The 25780-nt window shown below is 39.4% G+C and overlaps 1 protein-coding gene across 1 annotated transcript in view; it reads right to left on the reverse strand.

Moving 5' to 3' along the window:
* NCKAP5 (NCK associated protein 5) overlaps window positions 1–25780 on the reverse strand; it is a 546232-nt gene that overhangs the window by 165279 nt on the left and 355173 nt on the right. Inside the window, exon 7 of the mRNA XM_033163803.1 lies at window positions 14937–15086. Within this exon, the coding sequence (XP_033019694.1) occupies window positions 14937–15086 (150 nt within the window). The remainder of the gene's footprint in view (window positions 1–14936; window positions 15087–25780) is intronic.

Consider the following 25780-nt stretch of genomic DNA (forward strand, 5'->3'; position numbering starts at 1 on the left):
CCAGTGGTCCCCATGATGGTCCCCATATGTGTGTGACAGGGAACTGCCATTGGGCAGTGGGGCTGGGGCTGGGTCAACATACAGAGAGCCTCGACACCACCTGGACAGCAGTACGTCTTCCAGTGCGGGAAGCAGCAATGCCTCTAGTGGGGAGGAGAGGGAAATGGCCAGCCTGGTGTGGAAAGGGCTTGGAGATGCTGTGGAGAGCCCCAGCGCCTCATCTCGTCTGGCTGACCAGGAGGGAGGTATGACATTTCCAGCGCCCCAATTGTGCAGAGGGGTGAAACGCAAGGAGGGGAGGAGGAGACTCGGGGTACCGAAATATTTATGTTAGGGACATAGCCGGAAGGGGCCACTCCCGGATTCTGCGAGTGACTGAGATGGTCATGAACTTGTTTGCTCTGCACTGTAAATAAATCTGATAAAAGACATGCCGGAGTTTCTGCCTCGTTACTCATGAGTAACCACCATAAGGACCTTACAGCGTACAACAGCCTATAGAGATATACATGGCTGAAAGATAACAAAAGATTGTGGGTAACCTAATAACATACACAAACTGAGTGGGAATTTGAATCAAGGGCTTTAAAGGTCCAAGCACAACACTGTATACTCCACACCACACAAAATACGAACTACTGTATGACTGCTGCTGGGTGGGGGGGATGCAAAGTAATTTGCACACTGAAAATGTGACTTTTAAAGTAAAAGAATGCATTGAAAAGTGCTTTAAAATAATGTGCATAAAAGACCTGGCTCTTAAGGTCCTAAATCCTAAACATGCAAATATCAGAGGGTATTAGGGAAATTTCCCCTGAAATTCCAACTTGGCCTGAAAATGATTCAGCTGGCACAAAGATAAAGTTAACTCTGACAGAAACCAGGAGATCAAAACAGATGGAGCTTGAGAAAAGCTGTGGTGTTCCTCATCAGTGAGAAGTAGGCCATGAGGGAGCCACAAATATATGCTATAGCTCTGCACTTTCAATTTTTGTTTTTTATCAGTTTCCCAGCTTACTCAATATTGACATTTGAATTTATCTTATCTGAAAACTTGGAGAGGCCTTTTTCAATCCCACTTATTTTGCATGGAACTACCTCAAATTATCACAGAAGAAAAAAGTTTTATTAGTGTTTATAAGAATTTAAGAAAATGAGTGGAGACTTTTTGTTGTTGTGGGTAGGATTAGCTGGTTTTGATTGCCATAAACGGCATAAGCATTAATCAGTAAGAATTCTTTTTGTTAATAATTGAGATAAATTATTGCCTTGGGGGGGGCACTGTGGTTATGCAGCTAAAAATAAGATCTCTGATCTGCAAAAAATGTTTGAGTTCCAGGAGATTGATAATGTTCTCTTATGGAAAACATCCAAACTAACAAAGAAGTGCATACTCTGTCACAAATCCCTCTAGGTGGCAGAATTCACTTGAGTATGTCAGATGATAATGGAGACTGAAAGCCAGGTAATAGGGAGAGTATATACACCTAAGTCAGAAAGATCAGATGGCACTTACTGGCCTCTAGGGAAGGTGACAGGTGCATCACTCTAGCATCCAAAAATGGATGCTGTACTAAGAGACTGCTACCTCTGTGGCAATCTGACAAACACTCAATTTTTGTACTCGAGGATTTGGTTCTCCCCCCCCCCACCCTCTGAAAAAGTAAGTATTCCAGAAATGGGAAAATGCCATACATAGAGGTGCTTATACATGATTTCATATGTGGCTATGAGAAACTAGTATGAAACCTTATTTTCAGGTATGCTTACAGTAAAAGGGAAATGGTTAAAAGCAAACTAGTCATAGCAAACTTGTTGTAAAATGCGTAGCACAAATAGACATCAACTGAACTTAAGTAATTTTTTCTCAAATGATAAATTGTATTTTATCGATTTGGTTTCATATTCATTGCTAAATATCGAAATTAATATTTGTGAAGCAGAAATCCAACATAATTGGAAATTATTCTCTCCCTTTTGGTTGTTTGCTTTCTAATAACCTATTATTAGAAAGGAAAAGGACAAGTACAGAAGAGACATCTATCTATATTCAACTGTAGAGTAAAATGAATGTCAGCTTCCATTGAATTAAGAAATATTTCAAAATATTTCTACATGCTAAATTACTTAGAGTAAATCAGTATTGAAGCATACTTATAAAAGGGGAATCTACAAAAGGAGTTTGGATCACTATTAAAACAAACAAGATTCATGAAGTCTACATGCATATACTCTCCATGCGGAGATAATGCCGGTTTGTCAAAGCACATTTTCCTATTCACATCTAAAATAGACCATGAAAGGTAATTTACATCAAAAGTACATTACACTTCACCATTTTACAAAGCCCATATGCGATATATGTGTGTTATATGAGTCTAAGTACTCGAGTAAATTAAATGGGATTCCCTGGGCAGCAAGCAAAACATTTAGAGACATAAAGCTCAATTGAATTTACTAAAGTGTCTATTAGAAATCTCTGAACTACTTATTTCTTATCTGATTACAAAGCATAATACAGAAAATGAGTTTCATCCCACAAAGACTTTCCTGCATAGTTTACTGTCTCACATACAGAGTCTAGTGCACATGCCATAGTAAGCTGGACTTGGCTTACGATGACTACCCAAATGTACTGGTTCCTGGAGAGGAGTTCACACCCACTTTACTCTTTCCTGGGCTTTTTAGGTCAGTGGAGGATGTCATCTGATTCTCAGATTGTGCTTAAGGTTTCTCCTTATTAGCCATAACCTATAACCATGGGACAAACATTTTGGCTTAGCTTCTTCACTGCACTGACCAAAATTGCTTGGGGAGGAGCCCAAAGAGATGCTTGAGGAGAAGCAAAATGACCATGATTTCCTCAGGAGCCAGCATGTTCATGCCATTTCATTAGGACCACACTACCCCCCTCAATCCCTGCCCCCCTCAGCAAAGGTCACATCCCATGTAGCAATCCAGCAGGGAAGGGGTTTGGATCTGTGTGGTAGCTGGCAGTGCCACCTCAGTAGCTCCTGCCCACAGGATCCTCAATTGTCCCCTCTTTTGGGGCAGTGCCAAACAACAGTAGGAGACAAGAGTGCAGAACCAGAGTGTCGCTGTAGATGTTCTAGCCCCTGTGCTCCGTGGTTGGAACCTGAGCCAGCCAACTGGCCTGTCTCTTCTTGTTCTTTTTCACAGTAAAATAAAGAGATGAGATATTACTTTTTTTGTGTGAAAGAGTGTCTGTGGGGGATTGTATGTCCCATTCTTGCCACGTTTACTAGTTCTTGCCATGCCCGCTTTAGGCACTGGTAAGGTCCACTTTGCTAGAATATAGACCCAAACAGGATATGAACAAGATAATATGGACTTTCACCGGAAAACAAGACCTTACCTCTGAAATAAATCATTCCTCAAAATCTTCAATTTCATTATAGGAAAGGTGCTTCAACTTTATGATAATTTTACTTGTTGTCCTATATCACTTTTCCAACACTGTGACTTTTTTATTTTATTTTAAAGGGAGAACCCAAACTGTGCGCACTATTTCAAAAGCAGATGCACCATGGTTTTATACAAAGGCCTAATCATACTAGTGGTTCTGGTTTTAATTCCCTTTCTAATAATTCTTAGCACAGAATTTGCTTTTCGCACAGCTGCTGCACATCTGATTGACATTTTCACCAAGCTATCTATTACAACCCCAAGATCTCTTTGCTGCCAGTTCACATCCCATCAGCTTATTTATTCAAAAGATTTCTTTTTTTTATGCAGCACATTGCACTCCCATGTAGGCACCCATCCAGATACAGACCGGGGCTGTTCCTGCTTAGCAAATGGACAGCTACATGCGCACTGCAACAAAGCCACAATGTATTACGCTATTCAAAAGATTTCTATACTGCCCTTCAACAAAGCTGCCAGGGTGGTTTACAAACAAAACAAAATACAAGAATCAGAATAAAATTTAATAAATTGCACCATAATATATTACATAGCTGACAGAATAGAAACGCCTTTGCCTGGCTATAGTAATAATATTGGAAGGTTCTCTCTCTGGTCACTCACCTCATATGGCAGGGAAACCTGGAGGGAGACCTTTGAAAATTACTTCACTTCCTATGGGCTGGTAGGCATGGGAGGGGGAGGTGTTTCTTCAGGAAAATGGGTCCGAAATTGCAGGGCCTTCAAAGTAAAGTGCCAGCATTTTGAATTGGGGTTGTAAGCAGAACAGAAGCCGCTGCAGTTCTTTCAACATCAGCAAGGTGTGTTCCCACCAAGATCAAATATGATCAATAGAATTATTAATTGTTATTGCCTCAATGTACATCATTTTACTTGCACCGAATATCTTTTGCCATTGACCCAGTTTGGACAAATCCTTTTGGAACCTTTGCAGAATGCACAATGCCTTTGGTATCAAATGATTTCAACAACAGTTACTATTGGGCAATTTTTAAAAAGCTTCTCACCATTTAAAGAAACACCCTGGATGATCAAAATTAGATGTGTGTTTTAATGTTAGAACTCAACAAGAGGCCACTAGAGAATGTGCCTTGCTTTTAATATAACAGGCAGCTCAAATATATCGAAAGGTAAAGGTAATTTTCTGTGACTCCCTGTAGTCTGACCTTAACTTGTGTCCACTGACTAGACTATTAGCCAAGAACCCCTGACATCAGACTATTATGCCTGAAGCTTCTATAGCCTGAACAAACTCAGTTGAGCAAGATTCAAAAAGCTTTGGATACCTGAACCAAGGAAATGCAGCAGATAAAAATAAGTCCGTAGCCATCATATTGCTTTGTTTGCAATGGTATGAAAATACTGCTGAGGGAGGTCAGGTGCTCTCTTGCAAAAAAGTAGAACCTTTACACAATCATGTTAAGCTGTTTCAGAGGAAGTGACTACTCAATTATTTGTGCTTTTCTGTCAATCTGCTCTTCCATTGTTCAGAACATAATAATCGATGCTGTTTATATTTTTAGCTGTCTTTTCATGCATAATAGTAGCACTGAAAATTCATAGAGCAACAGATATATATATATATATATATAATAAATATTAGGCTATCTTAAGAAGTAGGCTTCAAATACAACCAAAAGACACTTGGAAACAATCTTTTTCATAAGGGGCCCTTGAAAAATAACGACAACAATAAAATATTTAACTTGCACTGCATGTCAAACACTCTGGGTTTTTAAGGAAGGTAAGGGATTTAATTTATGGCTTGCTTTTATCTGCATTTGCTAATTGGATATATGATTATTGTTTTGGTTTAAAGTATTGCTTTCCACACCCGGATAATATATGATGAAAGGGTAGTTTTAGAAAGATATTAAATTAATAAGTAATATATGAAGGAAGAACTCAGAAATTGTAAGCTTCTTGTGGCAGGACTTTTAAAATGTTTGTAGTACCATACACACTATATACAAAGTATGTAATAAATAACAGTAACAATTTGATCACTTATTAATATAGCAATTAATTATTTAACAGCAATTCGAATAGGCTTTGTATTGTGCTTATAACTAGTTTTATTCTATTTTAATTACCTTTAAAAAACCTATTTGAATTATATTTTGTAAAGGTAAAGGTAAAAGTACCCCTGACCATTAGGTTCAGTCGTGTCCGACTCTGGGGTTGCGGGCTCATCTCGCTCTATAGGCCGAGGGAGCCAGCGTTTGTCCACACACAGCTTCCGGGTCATGTGGCCAGCATGACTAAGCTGCTTCTGGCAAACCAGAGCAGCGCACGGAAACGCTGTTCATCTTCCTGCCAGAGTGGTACCTATTTATCTACTTGCACTTTGACGTGCTTTTCAACTGCTAGGTGGGCAGGAGCTGGGACCGAGCAATGGGAGCTCACCCTGTCGCGGGGATTCGAACTGTCGACCTTCTGATTGGCAAGCCCTAGGCTCAGTGGTTTTGACCACAGCGCCACCCGCATATATTTTGTAATTTGCAATAATTTCTAAACTGCCCAGAGGATGATGGATGGTATATATATAAACAAACAAACAAACAAACAAACAAACATAATATATTACATGCCTATTTAAATTCTAATATTTATTTTTAGATCTTGCATATGCAAATTGGATAGATGAGAAATGATATGTTTAAAGTATTGCAAGAAAATAGCGTTGAAATTTAAAAGGGGGGGGTTCCCAATTCCCCCACCAATCTAACACACAGAACATTTCCTCCCACCTTTCCTTTCCTCTTGTCTCTTTTCTTTTGCAACTGAAGCTGAAGAATGAGTGCCATCTCTTAAATACCAGCTAATTATCAGGATTTGGACAGCAGTGGAATCTGTGACTATGTTCTCATTACTGCAGGGACAATTCTCTAAACAGCTCAGAATCCTATTGGTAAGAATCTCCCTGGAAGAAGAATTAAGAGCAAAGGGATCAGATAATTAGGATTAAGTAGGTTGACCTAGGGCAGCTAAGCAGTTAAAAAATTCTAATCATGTGAGGACCCAATATACTATGAATCAGATTAATTGGAATGAGTGGACAACTTATACAGGTTCATTTGATAAAATGGAAAGGTCCTGTAGGAACTTTGCATAATTATGCTCTAAACTTTTGCTGGTTGCAGTGCTTAAAACTACCAGGCATACGTTCTCAGTGAATTTAGTACTGGCACTGTTCTTCAGGAACAGAGAAGTTACCTTCCCACAAATACTCAAAGCAACAAACAACTTTATCTGCTTCAATTTACATAATGCATTGAATTTTATTTTATTTTTTTGAAAAAATAGAACCTATATTCTTTAAATTGACCATTTAAAGGATTACATGAAAGTAATCTCTCTGTGAGATTTTGGTTCATCCATGGAAGGTAATCATCATTACAAACAGCATTCCTTATTATTGGTGCAAGGTCAACAAATAGCTACTTTCAAAAAATGAATCAATAGAGCCATTTCCTATGGGTATTTGATTAAGATTAGAGAGGATTTTGGAAACACACTATTAGAGTTCTGTGTAGATAGACAGAAATTGGTATTTATTATAAGAAGGAATATTTATCATAATGATTTGCACAGAGGGCAGCAAACCACTACGCTGGAATATCAGTAAAGGTGTTTGGAGATTATTCTCTGGGGGGAAAAATAGGTCAAGTGTAGTTCAGCAAAGTTTTGCTGACTTTAACTCAGCCAGAAGCAATGAGATTTTTCACACATAAAATTAGACTTTCACTGGAAACCTTCAAGATTATACATTTTCGCTGCTTTCCACTTTTTTGTAATTTAGTCTGGGAAAGCCAGGTTGAATACAGCCTTCGGTCACTTATATACAAGCACTTTTTATCCTTTGCAATGGGACGAGTGTAAATGTGCCCTTTCCTATTCCCTCATGCAGCCATATGTAAACTAGTGCCCTAGCACAAGCAGGTTTGTCATTTCAGAAGTAATTGGTCAGCACTGAATGACAAGGTAGAAGTAGATATTTAAGTTCCTTCTGGTCGAACAAAAGCCATTGGACAATGTGCAGTTATATCATTCAATGCCTCATTTAGGGCATGTGCTGGACCAGTATCACAAGTGGCACAGCTCATGAATAATGCAGAGTTCATATGCCAAAAGGAAGCCACTTTTGTAGAAACTTGCTAAACAAGAGGGACAAAAGAGCAATATTTTTGTTAGCTTGAACATACCTTCATTACTTATGTTGACTAAATGACACAACAACATATGATTTAGGATGCTTTCAGGACTCCTGGCAAACAGCAGTGGAGCTTGATGGATCAGTGCAGTCAGCACTGCATATACAGCTCAGGTGCTCACATCAACTAGAATGGAAGGGCAGGGGTGAAAGGAAATACCTTTTTGCTGTGCCAGCTCCCTTGTAGTGCCCCCTTCCCCTAAATGCCTTTTTCTGGGGTTTCTACTGGCTAACAGTGATACTACCAACAACGTATTCTGCCCACAGTATGGACAGGCACCTTGGAGTGCTCCTTGTGGGCAAGACTTCTCTACTGATGGCTGAGCTCCCCCACTGGTGGAACTGGGTAGTGCAGCGGGCAAGACACCTCTGCTCTACCAGCACAGCAAGTCATTACTCTGCCTACTACCAGCACTACTACTGCTACTACTGTCTTTTTACTATTAAGTAACTTGGACTCAGTCAGTTTGTGACAAACAGTCAGAATGAATCTTGTTTCATGAATGAATCATGTGCTACTTAGTGGGTGGGTGGGGGTCACCACCCCAAAGCTGCAAGTTTCACCATACAAAAGAGAAGGACTAGCAGCTGATGCGGGTGGCGCTGTGGTCTAAACCACTGAGCCTCTTGGGCTTGCCAATCAGAAGGTCAGTGGTTTGAATCCCTGCAATGGGGTGAGTTCCCGTTGCTCGGTCCCAACTCCTGCCAACCTAGCATTTCGAAAGCACCCCAAAAAGTGCAAGTAGATAAATAGGTACTGCTCCGGCGGGAAGGTTTTGGTGTTCCATTGCACCAGAAGCAGCTTAGTCATGTTGACCACATGACCTGGAAAAACTGTCTGTGGAGTGCACAAACACCGGCTCCCCCAGCCTGTAAAGCGAGATGAGCACCGCAACCCCAGAGTCGTTCACGACTGGACTTAACTGTCAGGGGTCATTTACCTTTAACTTTTTAGCAGCTGACAAAGATCCTGACTAGGCTTCCTAGCGAGTTTCATGGATGAGCAGCAGTAAAGCAAACAACAAAAGAGTGTTACTTAAGTTCAAACAGCGTTTGAAGATCTGAAAACTCAGCAAGCTGTTTTATGAATTACTCTTTTTATTGAAAATTCATAAAGAACTTGTCACTGCTATTTGGTGGGGGGCACTTTCATGAAGTAGTTTTAGATTTCCCATCATGTTTGTGCTGGTATTGTAAGTGGTCAAGGGGCCGACGATACTGGGTGGGTGGAGAGGTGTATTTCATATTCACTTGGAATATGTATCCAAATCTCTGTTTAAAAATCACTTGTGTTTGTATGCAGGCAGCTACAAGGCCACTGAACGCTGGCAAACATTCTAACTGCTATAGGGACACAACAAGTCACAAGATTTTGACAAGGCATGAAAAACAAACAGTTTAGGGAAAACATCACACCTAGGTTAATGTAAGTTCTGGGTGCTGGAGGACAAATGTGCAGGCAGAGAACTGAGGGCTGGTGCCAGGATGGGACTGGATGAAAATCTTACAAAGGCCCTGAGGATTGAGTGTTGATGACAAAAGGTCTGGATGGGCGAGGGAAGAAGAGGACAGTGCTAGGAAAACAATGTTGCTAAGGGCTGTGTAAGCAACTGAGAATGATGCTTAAGGAACTTAAGGGTGATACTTTTTCAAATAGATCTCCTTCTGTTCTGCTCTACCAGATATTTATTTTCCAATAACTACCGTACCACAAATCCTTAAGGTTTGTCTTCTTGTTTAGGTATTTATTTAATTATAAAGGTTGCCTCGCAATATCTCTCCTCCTTTTCCCTCCTTGTGTTCTATGGCCTGATTTAAACAAGAGGAGGCCATATAAACCACTTTGAGATTTTTCTTTACAGTCAAGAGTTATATAAATTGTAATAAATAAATAAATAAATAAATAAATAAATAAATAAATAAATAACTTACATGAGAGGAAAGGGTTGCAGCTTGGTGGAAGAGCACATACTTTACATGCAAAAGGTCTACAGTTCAGTCCCCAGAATCTCTGGGTGGTGCTGGAAAAGACTCCTGTCTGAAACTGTGAAGAGCTGCTATCATTCATTGTAGATACCGGTAGTACTGAGCTAGATGAAGCACTTGGCTGACCTGGTGTAAGGCAGATTCCTGTAGTAGTACCATGCAGCTGCCATCACACTAAAGGGCACTTACTACATGACCTATACCTCTAGAATCTCTTCTCCTTCAACTTCTCTATTTATTTGAATACAGGTAACTTGCATAATAAGTGAGGGTTTGGTTATCGGGGGTCCATTTGTATACACAAAAACGTGTAAAGCCAGAAACTCCATTTTACTCTATTTTTTTCTGCAGGAAATCCCAGTTTACCATCAGTGTCCCTACAAGAATCATGTCCATGGCCTACCATGTGATGATGTCCTTATATGTAGAGGTTTTTAGATTTTTTCTTTTGCCCATACAAAATAAGAAACTGAATTCAGTACCTTTTGTTAAAAGACAACAATCAAGAGAAAAGACCACAAAAGAGCTACTTCATAAAAGTTTTATCTCCTTTAGAAGGCCATATACACAGGGGAATATTTTTTACTTTGTATCAACTATAAGGTTTTTATTGTAACTAGTGAAGTAGATTAAATGGGATTTCCTAAGCAATGCATGTTCATGACACAAGGGAGCTGTGATATCTAAAAAATCATAATTTGACAAGAATTCCGGGCATCAAGAGTATAAGTGAGTAGGAACTATTTGTTAATTATCATCTGTTCCCTTTGATTGCAAATGTACAGAATTTATCAGTCACTAAAGCAGAAATAGAATTGGTAGAGGGAGATAAAGAACAGAAAAAAGATGACTGACTGAACGTCTAAGAAGGGCAAATGCTGAACTTACTAGTAAGTCATACTTTGGTTTTATCTGTGCTGCATAGAATCACAAAATTATGGGAGAAAGAATGGCTACCTTTGTGAAGACTTTCAAAAGTATTTTTTTTTAAAGAAAAAAAATGAATAGCTTCCACTCCTTTCACCTCAAGGGAGTAGTATATATGCTAAAGATGATACCCACCCACCCTCTATGGCAATGCTCATCTAGTGACAGTGAGAGACTGCTGCACTGCAGTCTAAGATGGCTAGCTCTCCTCAAGTGGCCGCATTAACACAATTTATATGCAAAAGATGCTGTTAAGTTAATACAACCATTGTTGGAAAAAGTGGGAAGTCTGCCATACTTGAACACTTCATATTCTTCCTGATGGCTGTAAAGCAGTGTACACAAGGGATTCTCCCTCTTCCTAGGCACATAAATGTCCACCTTCAATTAATTATTCCTCTGAGAGAAGGGCGCCATATATACCCCAAACACACTGAGCAGCATGTGTTAACCAACCCAACAGAGAAGTATAACAAAGACTTTAACTGAATATATAACTTAAGAACAGAAAAAGAAGAGGGAGAAAATCAGGAAAAGGGGTATCTTGGAGGAAAACCTTTAATCCAGAACTAGTAATGAAGGGTAGTTCAGATTTCCTACTGTCACCAGGAAATACAGAAACTAGCCAATTCCAGTTTGTTCCTTTCAGGGACCTAGAGGAGTCTGCTCACTGGGATATAAAAATAAAAGTTCCAGTCAGGACGGGTTGTGCTCTGCCTGTGGTTCTCAGAATTATCAGGATTATGTTATGATTTCCATGTTTAGAGCACAAGAAGTGCAGTGTCTAGAAAGCTGTGGGATTTTAGTAGACAGAGACAATCATTGCTCTCACCCATTGTGCACGACTACATTCTTGATAATATAGGTCTTGCTCCCAATGTTCACATAGAATTATTTAAGCTGTCTAGAGGATGTGGCATAATTCTCCATTCCACATTGGAAGACTGGTACAGAAAGAACTGTACCATCTGACCCTGAGGGTCATCAGGGTGGGAGATAATATTCATCATAGCATCAAATAATGACTATGAGTACCCACACCCATATATTATAATATGTGTGTGTGTGTGTGTGTGTGTGTGTGTGTGTGTGTGTGTTGTGCCAGTGAATTAGCTGCCTACTTCCCCATGCCTGAAAATATTTTGAAAACATGATACCAAACCTCCAACATCCACACTAGAGGAATTAATGAATAACTATTTTTGTTTTTTTCAAACCCACTAATTAAATACAAAGATTAATTATTCTCCAAATACCAAAGGATTAAACCCACTAATTGCACAACTAATAAAATGTGTGTCTCTTGATTAATAAACCTCAGAGTTTCCAGTGCATGACATAAAAATTTATATCTACCAAGCTCAAATACACAAGGGTAAGGGTATATAACATTAAACCAACATACAATTAGCAACACTTTATTTTAATTATCTTTGGGTACTATTAACATTGGTCCTGTAGTTCATTTTTCATCATGGATTACTCCTTAAAACTGCTTGTGTAGATTAATTCTGGAAGTATTGGCACTTTTTTTTTAACCAAGCTGTAGCACAAAACTGGAATCAATGAAGAAATCCTATTCTGTGACCTTCCAATAGCCAGGTTTACTGTGGGCTTCCCTCCTCCCTCTTCAAGGCAATTGACTATAATTGATAAAAAGCTATGACTTCATTAAACAACTTTCTATCATCAGAAAGGAAATGAAGAACTGAAATAGCTATATGGACACAGGTGAAAAACTAGCTAACAGAAATTTTTGGAAATATATTGGAAAGCATATTGGAAAGAAAGGTCTGCATGGAACATCAACCCACTAAGTAAATATTGACCTTTAAATATGTACAACCTCTGCTGTGAACCTAAGTTAAGATATAACACTTGCAACTTATGAACGGATTGCTTACAGACGTAGACTTTGTAAGGACAAATATAATATTTGGAATATCATATAATGATATTTATAGTTAATAAAAATATAGCAGGTTATAAATAACCATATATGTATTTGGATAATAATAACAAAATACTACACAAAAATGCATGAAATAGTAGTTATTTACATATATACCTTTCTTTCTTTTCTTCAATATGCAATTATAATTTTTACTTTATTTTGTTCAACTGAAATACTCTCAATAATTTCTTTTAGAAATAATTAAGTATTGAATTTACAAGAGCATGAAGCTATATAGTATAATTATTAGCGGCATGATAAATGGACAAGAAATGATCAAGTCTCTTTAAAATGGGGTGTTAAAGATTTGGATACAGAATCTATGCTCTGTGTGTGTGTCCAGTCTATCATTCTCAGACACATATGCTGAAACAGAACTAGTATTTTGCTTGACAAGCCACCCTTGGGTTAAGTAAATGGCCACCTCAGAATCGCATAGGCTTGGTCTCCATTCTCCATCAAAATGATTATTATTATTTATTAAATTTGTATACTGCACTTCATCCGTAGATCTCAGGGCAGTTCATAACATAAAAATGCAAGATAAAATCAAAACATACATAATAAAAACAAAAACAAAGCAGTAACTTTCCCTACCCCTACCCCTCCCACAAACACATTTAAAAGGTATCAGTTGTTAATCAGCCCAAATCCTGGTTGAACAGGAACATTTCTGCCGGACACCTAAAGGTGTACAATGAAGGTGCCATCTGAATCTCCCTTGGGAGGGCATTCCACACACAGGGAGCCACTGCAGAAAAGGCTCATTCTCATGTATCCACCCTCCAGACCTCTTGTGGAGAAGGAGCACAAAGATGATGATCTCAGGGTCCAGGTAGGTTTGTATGGAGAGAGGCGGTCCTTGAGGTACTGCGGTCCTGAGCCATTTAAGGCTTTGTAAGTCAAACCTATCACTCTGAATTGAGCATGGAAGCTAACTGGCAGCCAGTGCAGTCAGGCCAGGATCAGTCTTGCCCTGGTGAGCACCCCAGCCACTGAATTCTGCACCATCTAAAGTATCAGAACCATCTTCAGAGTATCTAACCTACAAGTTACCAGAGGATAGACAACATCCCTGTCGAGATAAGAGCACAGCTAGGCCACCAGCTGAAGCTGATGAAAGGCACTCCGTGCTACTGAGCCCACCTGAACCTCAATCAACAGCAAAGGATCCAAAGCTACCCCCAAGCTGCATACCTGCTCCAGAGGGAGGATAACCCCATCAACAGCCAGCCAGATGGGGGTATAAATGTTGTTGTTGTTGTTGTTAACATCCCCCCATCCATCTAAGTTGGAACCACCAACTAAGCCCTTATTGAAATGGATCTAGAAAAGCAGTTTCCTCCAAGAGCACGTTGATTTGTTCCGCAACCACCCACTCAAGAACCTTGCCCAAGAACCACACCATACAGCTCTGGGAGCAAATATACTAATAAAGGTAAAGGGACCCCTGACCATTAGGTCCAGTTGTGGCTGACTCTGGGGTTGCGGCACTCATCTCGCGTTACTGGCCAAGGGAGCTGGCGTACAGCTTCCAGGTCATGTGGCCAGCATGACAAAGCCATTTTTGGCGAACCAGAGCAGCGCATGGAAACGCCGTTTACCTTCCCGCCGGAGCGGTAAATATTTATCTCTTGCACTTTCGACGTGCTTTCAAACTGCTAGGTGGGCAGGAGCTGGGACCGACCAACAGGAGCTCACCCCATCGCGGGGATTCAAACCGCTGATCTTCTGATCAGCAAGCCCTAGGCTCTGTGGTTTAACCCACAGTGTCACCTGCGTCCCTTAAATACACTAATACCACCTATTAAACCCCAGGCATACTGTTAATGTGCAACTGGCAACATTACTGTGACTTGTGGGAGAAATTACAATGGTTCTCAGGACAGAATCTCAAGCCCTCTGGTTGATGGATGCTTTTACTACTCCAGTCAGTTGCAGCAGCATTGGTAGCAGCTAAGGAGTATACGGCAATTCCTAGACCTGTGTGCATCAGGAGTTTGCTGGGGCCCTCAACTCCTTGCACTAAGAAGACGGGAAGGTAGGGAGGATACAATGGAGCCCCTTTGTGATTTTTGCCCTAAAATGCACACCTGAAACTAAATTGTAAAGACTTAGACTTCTGTATTGTAGTCTCTGTGGGTTTGAGCTAGCCTCAAGCTTGAAACAAGTTAAATTTATTTATGAAGTTTCTTTTTAAGGATATATGATCCTTGACATTAGAGAGAGATCATTTCAGTGGTTTCAATACAGAGCATTTCGCTCATCCTGGTTTAATGAATCGTGATCAAAAAATACTTTGTAACAAGTGCTTAGGTGAACTGAGAAAGTTAAGATTTATACTGCTCTACGATTCAGTACTAATAAAAGTGAAGACCCCCTTATGCAAAAACTTCCTTTTTATCCTACCTCCAGAGCCTTCAGCCGTTGAAGCAATAATTTTGTCTTTTCCTTTTCCTCTTCAGCGCTGCTGTTTTCATCCCTTGAATCTTTATCTACTGACATGCAAATGTCTTCCACCGCTGTTTTAGGACTCTTGCTCTCGTGAGTAAAGGTTTCCTAAAAGATCAATGTATTTTTTCATCAGTAAAATGGTAAAAACAATACAAAGAAAAAGCAGTGTAATTATAATATCACACGTACACACATTGTAGACATGTTTCAAAGCTTTGTGGAAGTGTGACATCTAATATACATGGAATAACATCCTGCATATATTTTAATATACAGGTAAAACTCGAAAAATTAGAATATCGTGGAAAGGTTCATTTCTTTCAGTAATTCAACTTAAAAGGTGAAACTAATATATGAGATAGACTCATGACATGCAAAGTGAGATATGTCAAGCCTTTATTTGTTATAATTGTGATGATTATGGCGTACAGCTGATGAGAACCCCAAATTAACAATCTCAACTTTCAGCTGTACGCCATAATAATCACAATTATAACAAATAAAGGCTTGACATATCTTGCTTTGCATGTCATGAGTCTATCTCATATATTAAACTCCAGTAGCTAATGAAAACAATTGCTTACATAAATGGACTTTTCCACGATATTCTAATTTTTCAAGTTTCACCTGTATACACAGTGTATACCCTGCAATGAGACATTGCATTTTCCTGAATTATCATTTAAGATGACAGTACTGTACTCATTGTCCATTGTTTCTTTCCTTTCCAGAGCTTTCTATTACAACCACCACATGGGTACCACCAAAAGCAATGGTCCTTTGTCCTCTCATCTTCTCTCCAATGTAGTATTCAGAAATGCAAAATAGAAGCCATCATCATCAAGATGTGAAGTCCTCCCTCACCCCACTGTACAACCATAGCTGTCACTTGTAGGAATAAAGAAACTCACAATGTGAAAAGATAACATTACACATTTAGAATTCCTAAGGTCAAAGGTTATGTTTTAATCCCACAGTTAGCCCATAAGTGCATGGTGTTTTTTGTTTTGCAAAGTAGCCAATGTGTTCCTCACCTCCCCACAATTGAATTAAGACCTTGCTCATGCTCAAGTTAGGTGGAAAATTTTCTTGGCTCACATTTTAATGTGAATCTACCAAATTTACACTTCCTGGACCAGTAATACAGTTTTCTAGTCAAAATATGATTGCTTACAAAAATATACTTTTGGCTGAAGAGCAGGGTACAAATGCTCCAAATAAATGAATAAATAAATAAATAAATAAGTAAGTAAGTTTCAGATGCAAGTGCTGTAAACAACTGTGCCCACCCACTGGCTAAAGTCTCTTTGATCACATGGAGGCTTCCGCTTGTGGTAAATAGACAGACAATTTTCGCTGATTCCTCTCCTCTACAGTCCTCTATACAAGAAAAAATCAGTTGCAGAGGATTGGTGGACTCCTTCAAATAGCACGGAAGGTGCTCTGGGGAGCTGCAGAGAAAAGGGAGAATCAGCTAAATCACTTTCTGATCCTCGAAGCCTCAACTGGATTAAAGAGCCTTCTGTCAGCAAAGGAACATACTGTAACTGGATACAGCCCATGTATTTAGGATTCTAACTCCTGTTGTATTATGATAGGTATTTCTGTTAGTTAAACCCTGTCATATAGATGCCTCCCATGTTTAGCCTATATACTGTGTTTCCTCCCAGAGGTATCAGCAGAGATATTAATAATTCCTATTCACAAAATATTTGTATATGCTTCAAGCTACAACTTCACTTGCCTCCATACATACCAGCTTTGGAGTCAAATATTGGGGAAGGGGGGAAGTGTTCAAAATTCTCAGAATTATATATATCCAGATATCTTTTGCACATGATTAGAGTGCTGGGCTAGGACAGTGGTTCTCTTTTCTTTCCCTCTGGGCCACACTTTCAGAATAAAAAATTGCTCGTGCTGTACCAACATTTTTATTGGTAAGAAATATATTGGAAACAAAAAGAAACAACAACTAGCAGTGCTTGATTTATAACACAGAACACAGCTACTTTATAATATGGTCATGGGACATCCAGAAAGTATAAAACAATGAAGTTACATAAGAATATGAATCATTCTCAAAATTTAATTATAAACGAGTCTGTTACATATGAGCCTTAACTATGTATACAAGCTCAGTGAGTTTGATTGCCCTTGAATCTTCCCAGCACATTTCCCATTTCCTTCTGCTACACCAATGTGGTGCGCCACACCCTTTGAGAACCACAGGGCTAGGATCTAGAAGACCAGGGTTCAAATCCCCGATCTGCCAGGAAGCTCACCTGGGTGACTGTGGGCCAGTCACTATCTATCAACCTAACCTACCTCACAAAATTGTTGCAAGGGTAAAATGGAGAGGGGGAGAGCTGTGTAAACCATCTTGATCTCCTTGGATGAAAGATGGGATATAAATGTAATAATATAATAAATAAACAACAATCCACACTAGAAGCTGCATTATGCACAAATGCTGATCTATACATAAACACTTTCCTTGTGAAATCAAAACTGCCATAGTATTCCAAATACTCCCAGGCCTCCCTCACTTTTGATCATGAAAATGTATGGAACACCCCATGTCCATCTCTTGTTACCCTTGCATCTTTTCCCCCTCCCCCTCCCCTCCCCTTCCACTAGCTTCCTTTGCTGTTCCTTTCTGTTCTCCAAGTTCTTCTCTATACTTGCACTGAATAAGATGGCAGAATGGATTGTTGAGGGGCACACAGAAATGTTATTTCCAACCTGCGAGACCAAGGTGGTACAGTCTACCACCCCAGGATTCTGCCCCATGTGTTTACCCAACATAGCTGTCATCTCCCTGGATATGGGCTTGCCTTCTTTGCTTATATGACCTAATGGCACATACACTGGTAATTACATGGTATTATCATGCTTTTCAAACTACCAAATCTCCAAAAGGATATTGTTATTCAGCACACAAACAAAGCTGTTAAGGAAGAAAACAACATGACTAAACATAGCTGCATGGTACTCTGAATTGGAGCCAATAATTAAATCTTGTCTGACAATCCATTTATCGTAAAGCAATTAAAATAAGCTCATTCATTCAGGCATACATTAAAAAATAATCAAACAACAGTTCATAGTAAGTGCCATTCAAACACTGACCACACTTTTTAGGTACAATATAGAAAGCTAAAATGAATAAATGCTAGTGTTGGGCAAAAGTTCTCACAAAGACATTTCACTGAATTCATATGTTTTTCAAATGATGGCATACCATGAACCCAGAATTTTGCCACATAAAAGAGACTTATTTTCAAAGTGCATGGCAGATACCTATGACTTATGGTTTTATAGAAAGCAATTCTTAGACAAAGTATAATAAATAAATAAATACTTCTAGGCCTTTTTTGTTTTTGGCACGTAGCCCAAGTTAGCAGAGTTGAAAATTCACACTGAATGTCAACTAAATAAGAAATACATTGGGGGCGCATATGGCACAAAAGTAATACTAGAAAAAGTTGATGCTGAACAATTTTATAGAAAACAAACAGAACAGAATGAAATAACAAATCAAAAAAGAGACACAGGTGAGCTGTGAGCTTTCAATGCCAATCACTTTTCTCAATAAATCAATAGAAGATGTGCAACTGTGTTCAATACACGTATGTGTAGATTGATTGCAATTTGCCAGTCCCATCATTACCACAATATAGATCTGTGGCCTGACCAGGATATTCATTTTTCAAATTAAATCTGCAGTTGTACTAAAACAACTAGTCTCATTTCTAATAAAACATGAATAGTATCAGGCTATAAGAGTATTGGTTAACTACTAATAGCTTTAAGAAGACATATAATATGTGTGACATTGCTACTAGATTTCTCTGCAGCAGGATGAAATTTCCACGGGGATAAATTTTGTAGGAGAACATATTGTCCACTTGTATATAACTGGTCCCTCTGACAAACTCCTAATTAATAGGAGAGCCCATGGCCTTCACTGTGACATGTACTTCTGGCTCATCAATTAAAGACAAAACCATCTCAATGCACTGAAGTCTATAACACATGGTGTAATGTAGTTTTTTATTTGACTTATGGCACACTTAGTAAAAAGGATTGGTCACCACTGAATTATTCTGATTATTAGCATTTGAATGTCAATCAAATAAGAGACACTTAGTGTCAGCCTTTCATCTTAACCAAAGACAGCTTCTTAGACAGTTAATGTCACACTATTTAAGATGCTATACTAGTCAATGCCACTTAATCATGGTCATCTTGAAAATTTTCTCTTTAGCATATTTGACAGGATTGTTACATTTAGAGTAATAGGAACTGTAATTCTGCCCCAATACTATCTGTTGTTTTAGAATTCCATGCCATTCTTAAGTCATATAGATAATCTACCATGCAGACCAAAGAAACAAAACAAAAAAGCAAAAGCAAACATATTTATCAAAACAGGCCAAGGCCAAGTAATAAATTGTAAATTAGTGTAAAGCTACAAGTTACTGTTAAATTCTGAAATGTCACTATTTCAGGCCCAGATTGAAATAGTTCAGGGATTTCTTTTGACTGTTGTAAACTGCAGAGCACTGATCTCCCTCCACCTAAGCCAAATATTATTTGGTCCTTTAATACTAAATTATAACTAAACATTATGATATTCCCATTTTCTGAAGAAAAGGATAATCACATTGAAAGTGGGTGTCACTCTTTCATTACAATGAGAGATACAGTTCTATGAACAACCTAATTGTTTAGATGTTCTCATTGGTGTTCATTTGCAGTCACTATTTATTTACAAGATTTACATGCCAACCTTTTAGAGTATAATAGCCCCTTCAAAGCAGCAAACAGGAATTCATAAAAATACAATAATCACCAGTCGCACAATCTCATTAAAACTGCCTTAAAGGTAAAGGTAAAGTGACCCCTGACCATTAGGTCCAGTCGCGGACGACTCTGGGGTTGCAGCGCTCATCTCGTGTTACTGGCCGAGGGAGCCGGCGTACAGCTTCCGGGTCATGTGGCCAGCATGACAAAGCCGCTTCTGGTGAACCAGAGCAGCACACGGAAACGCCGTTTACCTTCCCGCTGGAGCGGTATCTATTTATCTACTTGCACTTTGATGTGCTTTCGAACTGCTAGGTGGGCAGGAGCTGGGACCGAGCAACGGGAGCTCACCCTGTCGCAGGGATTCAAACTGCAGACCTTTCTGATCAGCAAGCCCTAGGCTCTGTGGTTTAACCCGCGTCCTAAAACTGCCTTACACCCCCTTAAAACTGAGCAGCAGCACTTAATTATACCAACTGCAATTAATAAAAAAGCACAATGAAACAGAAAGGTTTAAAGTTTTTTCTTCATGAAATATCCTCTGCTGATAGCGTGAACAAAGATGAGGAATGGGATAAGAGCTTTAGGTAGAAACTTGATCAGGAATGGAAGTTTTGTTACTGCATCACTGAATCCTTTGAGCACCTGTAAGGGGCAACCTATTCCTGACAGACAACTGTGCAATGCATTTTCTGTATGTCTATTTTCAACTCTGCACAGATTTGCACATTTTAAAAGCTTGCCCTTCTTTATTAACTTACAACGCTTCATTATTCAGTACCAGATGGCTACAATTTGTACCGTCCCTTTTCTATCACGGTGGAGGAGCAAGCAGTTTATATCTAAAGCTGAAAAGGTTTTCGGGTGGGGGTGACGACACAATTGAATCAAGGCTATTTTAAAGGCCACTGCCAGCTGGTATCTAAATAGCTGAAAAGGACAAGAAGCACGTTTACTGTATTCTCTTCCACTGTGTGCTATCTTTTTATAAGGCCTACATGCTACTTTGTCCTAGTCCTAACCCTGTTAGCTCCTCAGCATCCACATACTTCCAGTGCAGCTTAGCTTGAAGTGGCATAGTTTTATACCAAACTGGACCATTAGTCCATCTAGCTTAGACTTGCCTGTACTGAATGGCAGTGACTTTCCAGGGTTTCAAGATGGAGTCCTTTGCAGCTCTGCCTTGAAATGCCAGGGATTTCTCTTGGGACCTTTTGCATATGCTCTACCACTGAGCAGTGCTCCTTCTCTTAAGATCTTCACTCTTTCTGAACCTTTGAGCTAGGGTTGGTGGTGTGCTGTCACCAATGGTTCATGCCTAGGCCTGACTCCTAACTTTCTCCTTTTCATAAAGTGGTTGAATCCCATCAGCAGTTGCTGGGTGGGGGAAATCTGGGGGATTGGTGATCAAAAGGACTGAACGTGATCTGAGATGATTAAGGAATGGCTGTGCCCTAGGAAAAACTAGTGGTGCATTCAGCATCATCTTCAAAGGTAGGACTGTGGGATGGATAATAGGGGAATTAAGAGGAGTTTAGGTCCAAAAATGATATATAAAATAAAATAAAGTATATAGCCAAGGAAGTGAAGACAGATATGGGGAGAAAAAGAACTTAATGGTAAATGAAGAGCATGTGAACAAAATGCAAGGCAAAGGAATAATAAGAAATGAAAATAGGAGAGAACTGTAAGAAAAACAAGAGCATTGGAGTGAAGTATTGATTTTTAATAACCAGCCTATGTAGGCACTGGGGTTATCAAGTGGGAAGAGTTTGTTTACACCTGGAGCCTGCTAATGTGATGGCATGGGATTGGGCTCGGACTCGGACTTGGGCTTGGACGGGACCAGCACAGCTAAGCAGATTGGAGTTATCTGTTCTCCTCTTTAGATACTTTAAAGCTTGGTCCTTGCCAGACGTGTGGGCCTTCTGGCATGAGCCAAAGGGCAAGAGCTATAGGGCTCTGTGGCTCTTTGCCTCAGCCTTATTCCCCTGTTATGAGAAAGAGGAGAGGAGGCCGGTGCAGTACTCAGAAGGGACAGAGGAAATGAGTTATCTTAAGAATTCCACTTGGAGACAAGACACCAAAGACAATCTGTATCTTTTGTGGATCCTGTTGACCCACTCTCCAAAAGTAACATAGAAGTGATTTATTTCTCTTAGGGCAAAAAAGACTAAAAACTATGAAAGATCTTACTGGGATCACACTGTTGCTCTGCATGAAGACACGCCTTCCAGGAGAGAATATGATGCTCAGCAGCTTTTTTTTCTGATACTTTGAATCACTATGAGCTTGCATTGAATTGTATAATAATTGTTTGAGGAATTTGTTTTATTTACATGCTATTCTGTTTAAATATTATGTTGATTTACAGTGCTATTGCTGCTGTTGTGAGTTGCTTTGAGCTCAACATTTGTTGTTGGAAAAGTGGAAAAGAAATAATAAAATCAAAATCAAATCACCAATCGTTTCAAAATATCTTCTGAGGAATATATCTCTGTTATTGTCTCATAAAAAGTTCATGAGGGCAGACGGAGTGTAGGGAGAAGAAATAATAAGAGCATATTCAAAAATCATGTTGTGGGAAACTGGGGGGTGAAGACGAAACCCCAAAGCTGAAACACAACACAAAGTTCTTAGTAGCAAGCAAAACCAGCAGACTGTCTGGTATTGTACCCCTGTGTGAAAAGCATGTGACTTCATTTTCTATGAAGACTTACTCTATAGTTAGCTTTCTTTCTCATAGGATCCTGCCCATGATTTATTTGGTGGGTAGATGAGGAATGCATGAGATGAGTTGCCAGTGTGTCCGTAATAATCATGCAATTTCATTGTGAGGAATTCTCATATTGCTGTAAAGACAAAGCCCACATAGGTAATGTAGGGAACTGTCTTAGTCAGTGTGGTGTGAGAGCCAGTGTGGTGTAGTGGTTAAGAGCAGTGTGCTTGTAATCTGGTGAACTGGGTTTGATTCCCTGCTCCTCCACATGCAGCTGCTGGGTGACCTTTGGCTAGTCACACTTCTCTGAAGTCTCTCAGGTTCACTCACATCACAGAGTGTTTGTTGTGGGGGAGGAAGGGAAAGGAGATTGTTAGCCGCTTTGAGATTCCTTAGGGTAGTGATAAAGCGGGATATCAAATCCAAACTTTTTCTTCTTCTTCTTACACTGAAATCAGACTGTTGGCCCATCTAGTTCAACACTGCCTACATCGAGGTGAGTAACCTTAGGCCTGGGTAACAAATGGAGCCCTCTTGACCTAAGGAAGGCTCCTAGGCCACATCTTCCCTGGCAACACCCCTCTCCCCAGGCTACCCCTCTCACTGGTCCTGCTCTGTGCTTTCATTTAGTGGCTTTGCCTGGCTGTAATGTCCATTGAACTGTGCCAATATCTCTTACTTGCCTGGGTGGATGCACATGTATAGAAACCTCTGTTTTGTGACTGGAATGTAAGATACTAAACAAAACCAAGATCCACAGTTCTTGCACAATCCACATTTTGCCTTGGACCCATGCCCACCACTGGCATGTGGCCGTCTGAAGGTTGCCCATGGGGGAATATGGCCCACAGGTTGAAAAATGTTCTCCACACTTGGCCGACAATGACTGGCAGTGGCTCTCATATTTTTAGACAGCAGGCTTTCCCAACTCTGCCAAGAGATGGAGAGGTGTGAATCAGCTCTACCCATGGAGCTATAGCTATTCCCATGATACACCTGGAGGCTTTAGCAGTTTGCTACTAATTCTCAAGTCTTATTTTTTTCTCAGAATCAGCTGTTTTGTTCCAAAGGTCTTATTGTCCTTAGGCATTGCTTAGATTAGTTTGTTGTGGCCTTGAACAGATTTTTCAACCTGAGATATTCTGATATGCCTCCTGAATTTTTAGCATGTGGACTTTTAATCTCCCTTCTTGCCTATTCCAAATCAGGGAAACTTCAAGTGCAGAAGTACATTTTATGCACTCCAATCCAAGATATGCATTGGAATCTCTGGTGAATTTCAGGGCTGTCTTCAGTTCAGTTCTTTGCAGAGTATATGAAGATGAGGTTTCTGCACCCTCCATGTTTCTATTTTCTGAGTCAACTTAAAATTGTAACCTTTTCTTTTCATTAAAGGAAAACCTTTCAGACTGCTAACACTATTATCCAGGGCTAAATAGTATGTTGTTATTAAAATGCTAAACTAGTTATAAGCACTAGCTAACTTGGAAAGAAAATCAGAATTCACAGTATAAAAGTCCACAGTATAAAAGTACTTATTTTACTTATCTATTCTGAAACCTGCATGTGGACACCATTGACTTCCTTTCACTATTATTATTACTATTCACATTCTTATGGCAACAGAGCAGAACACAATATGTGTTTGCTTTAGACAGCCTATCACAGATGCAAGAATAATGTTTTCTTGTATAGCTAACTGTTTTTGCTCAACACAAGCTGCTGAAAATTTGAAGCAAAAGAAAAGGATTTAGATAAATCAGAAGGTTTGAGAGAAACAGTCTAAATTGTTCACAGTTTAACATTACTGCTGTCAAGCAAGAACTCATAAAACTCCTCTTTTTCATCTCTGCATTTGACTTACAAAGTATACACAGAGTGAGCAGTAAAATCTCCTAGATTAAACGCCTGTGATGGATAAGAGAACAAAGTGTTTTCTTTATGTCTCTAATATGAACCTACAACCACTGGCATATCAATCTAAATCTACTTCACATTAGTCTTCACTCAAACCACTTCTAAATATTGCAGGGTATCATCCTTATTGAACAGCTCTGCAGAGCTACATTAATAAATTTTCTGACGATGCTTTTATTGCCTCTTCCATCCATCAGCAACATTTATTTCTGTTGAAAAACGTTCAGTCCTAAGAGGTACTTTGACTAAAAGGAAGCAACAGAGTAAAATGAAATATTTAGAAAAGTTCAATACTAATGTTAATTAAATCTGTTAAACAGGGAACAGCTCTTATTAATGCTGATAGTGAAAAACACTTCTCTAGATCACCCCTTCAAATGCAGCTATAATGAGCATTTACATGACCAATGGCCCCAGGAACAGTCTGTTTCCTAGTGCTGTCCTTTTTTCTGCAGGAGATAATTACTCACATCAATGGAAGTACCACCATTGTATTTTGTGCTTATGTAATTAGCAAAGAACTATTAAGACAACATGAAAACAGAAACGAAACAAAACACAATGGCCACCTAAATGAAGGCTCAGGCATGAGAGCATCATGTGTACCATCAATAGCAGCAGTGATGAGGCCTGATGCATGTCAGGGAATGATCTCTAACAAGAGGCATTCTGCAATGGTGTCAAAGCATTGTTTATCTGTAGAAAGACTTCAGAAGGAAGAAAACTACAGACAAAGCAACCTGGTAGGTGAACTGTGCTGTTTTTCTTCTAGAAGCCTGGGTTCTCTAGTTTTGACTTCTTTCATTCAGCATATAGCTTAGATTCCGATTTTATGCCAGTACCATAACTTGTCATTTCTACTTTCAGGGCCAACTCTGCTATGTTCCCTAAACCAAACTCCTCTCTTTTGGAAAGACAGCCCCTTTGTGGGAGATTCTGAAAGCCTGAGCATAAAATAATCTTCTATTTTTCATCTACCATCCTGAGAACAGGCCTAGTAATTACACTGTGTTTGCTTCCTTTCTGTTTCTTACCGCCATCAGCAATAAGTCAGAATAGTGGGTGGGAAACCTGAGTAAGATGTGCAATATTTTGGTGCGGCCTTTTCTGCTTCTGTTCACAAGAAGCAAATAGAAGCAGGTTCTCCCAGGGTGATTAAAGAATCTATGGCCTTTTAAACTGGGGTCAGGAGAGGCGCTGGTTGGTTCTGTTTGTTACTATGTTATGCATTTTTGTCTTTTTTATAATGTAAACTGCCCTGTGATCCTCAGGTGAAGAGCACTATTGGTATTTAAGAAATAAATAATTTCCTAACAATACTACTTACAGCCTCATTCACTCATTTTCTGCTCCCTCA

The sequence above is a fragment of the Lacerta agilis genome, chromosome 1 (genome assembly GCF_009819535.1).
Source record: "Lacerta agilis isolate rLacAgi1 chromosome 1, rLacAgi1.pri, whole genome shotgun sequence".
NCBI classification, from domain to species: Eukaryota; Metazoa; Chordata; class Lepidosauria; order Squamata; family Lacertidae; genus Lacerta; species Lacerta agilis.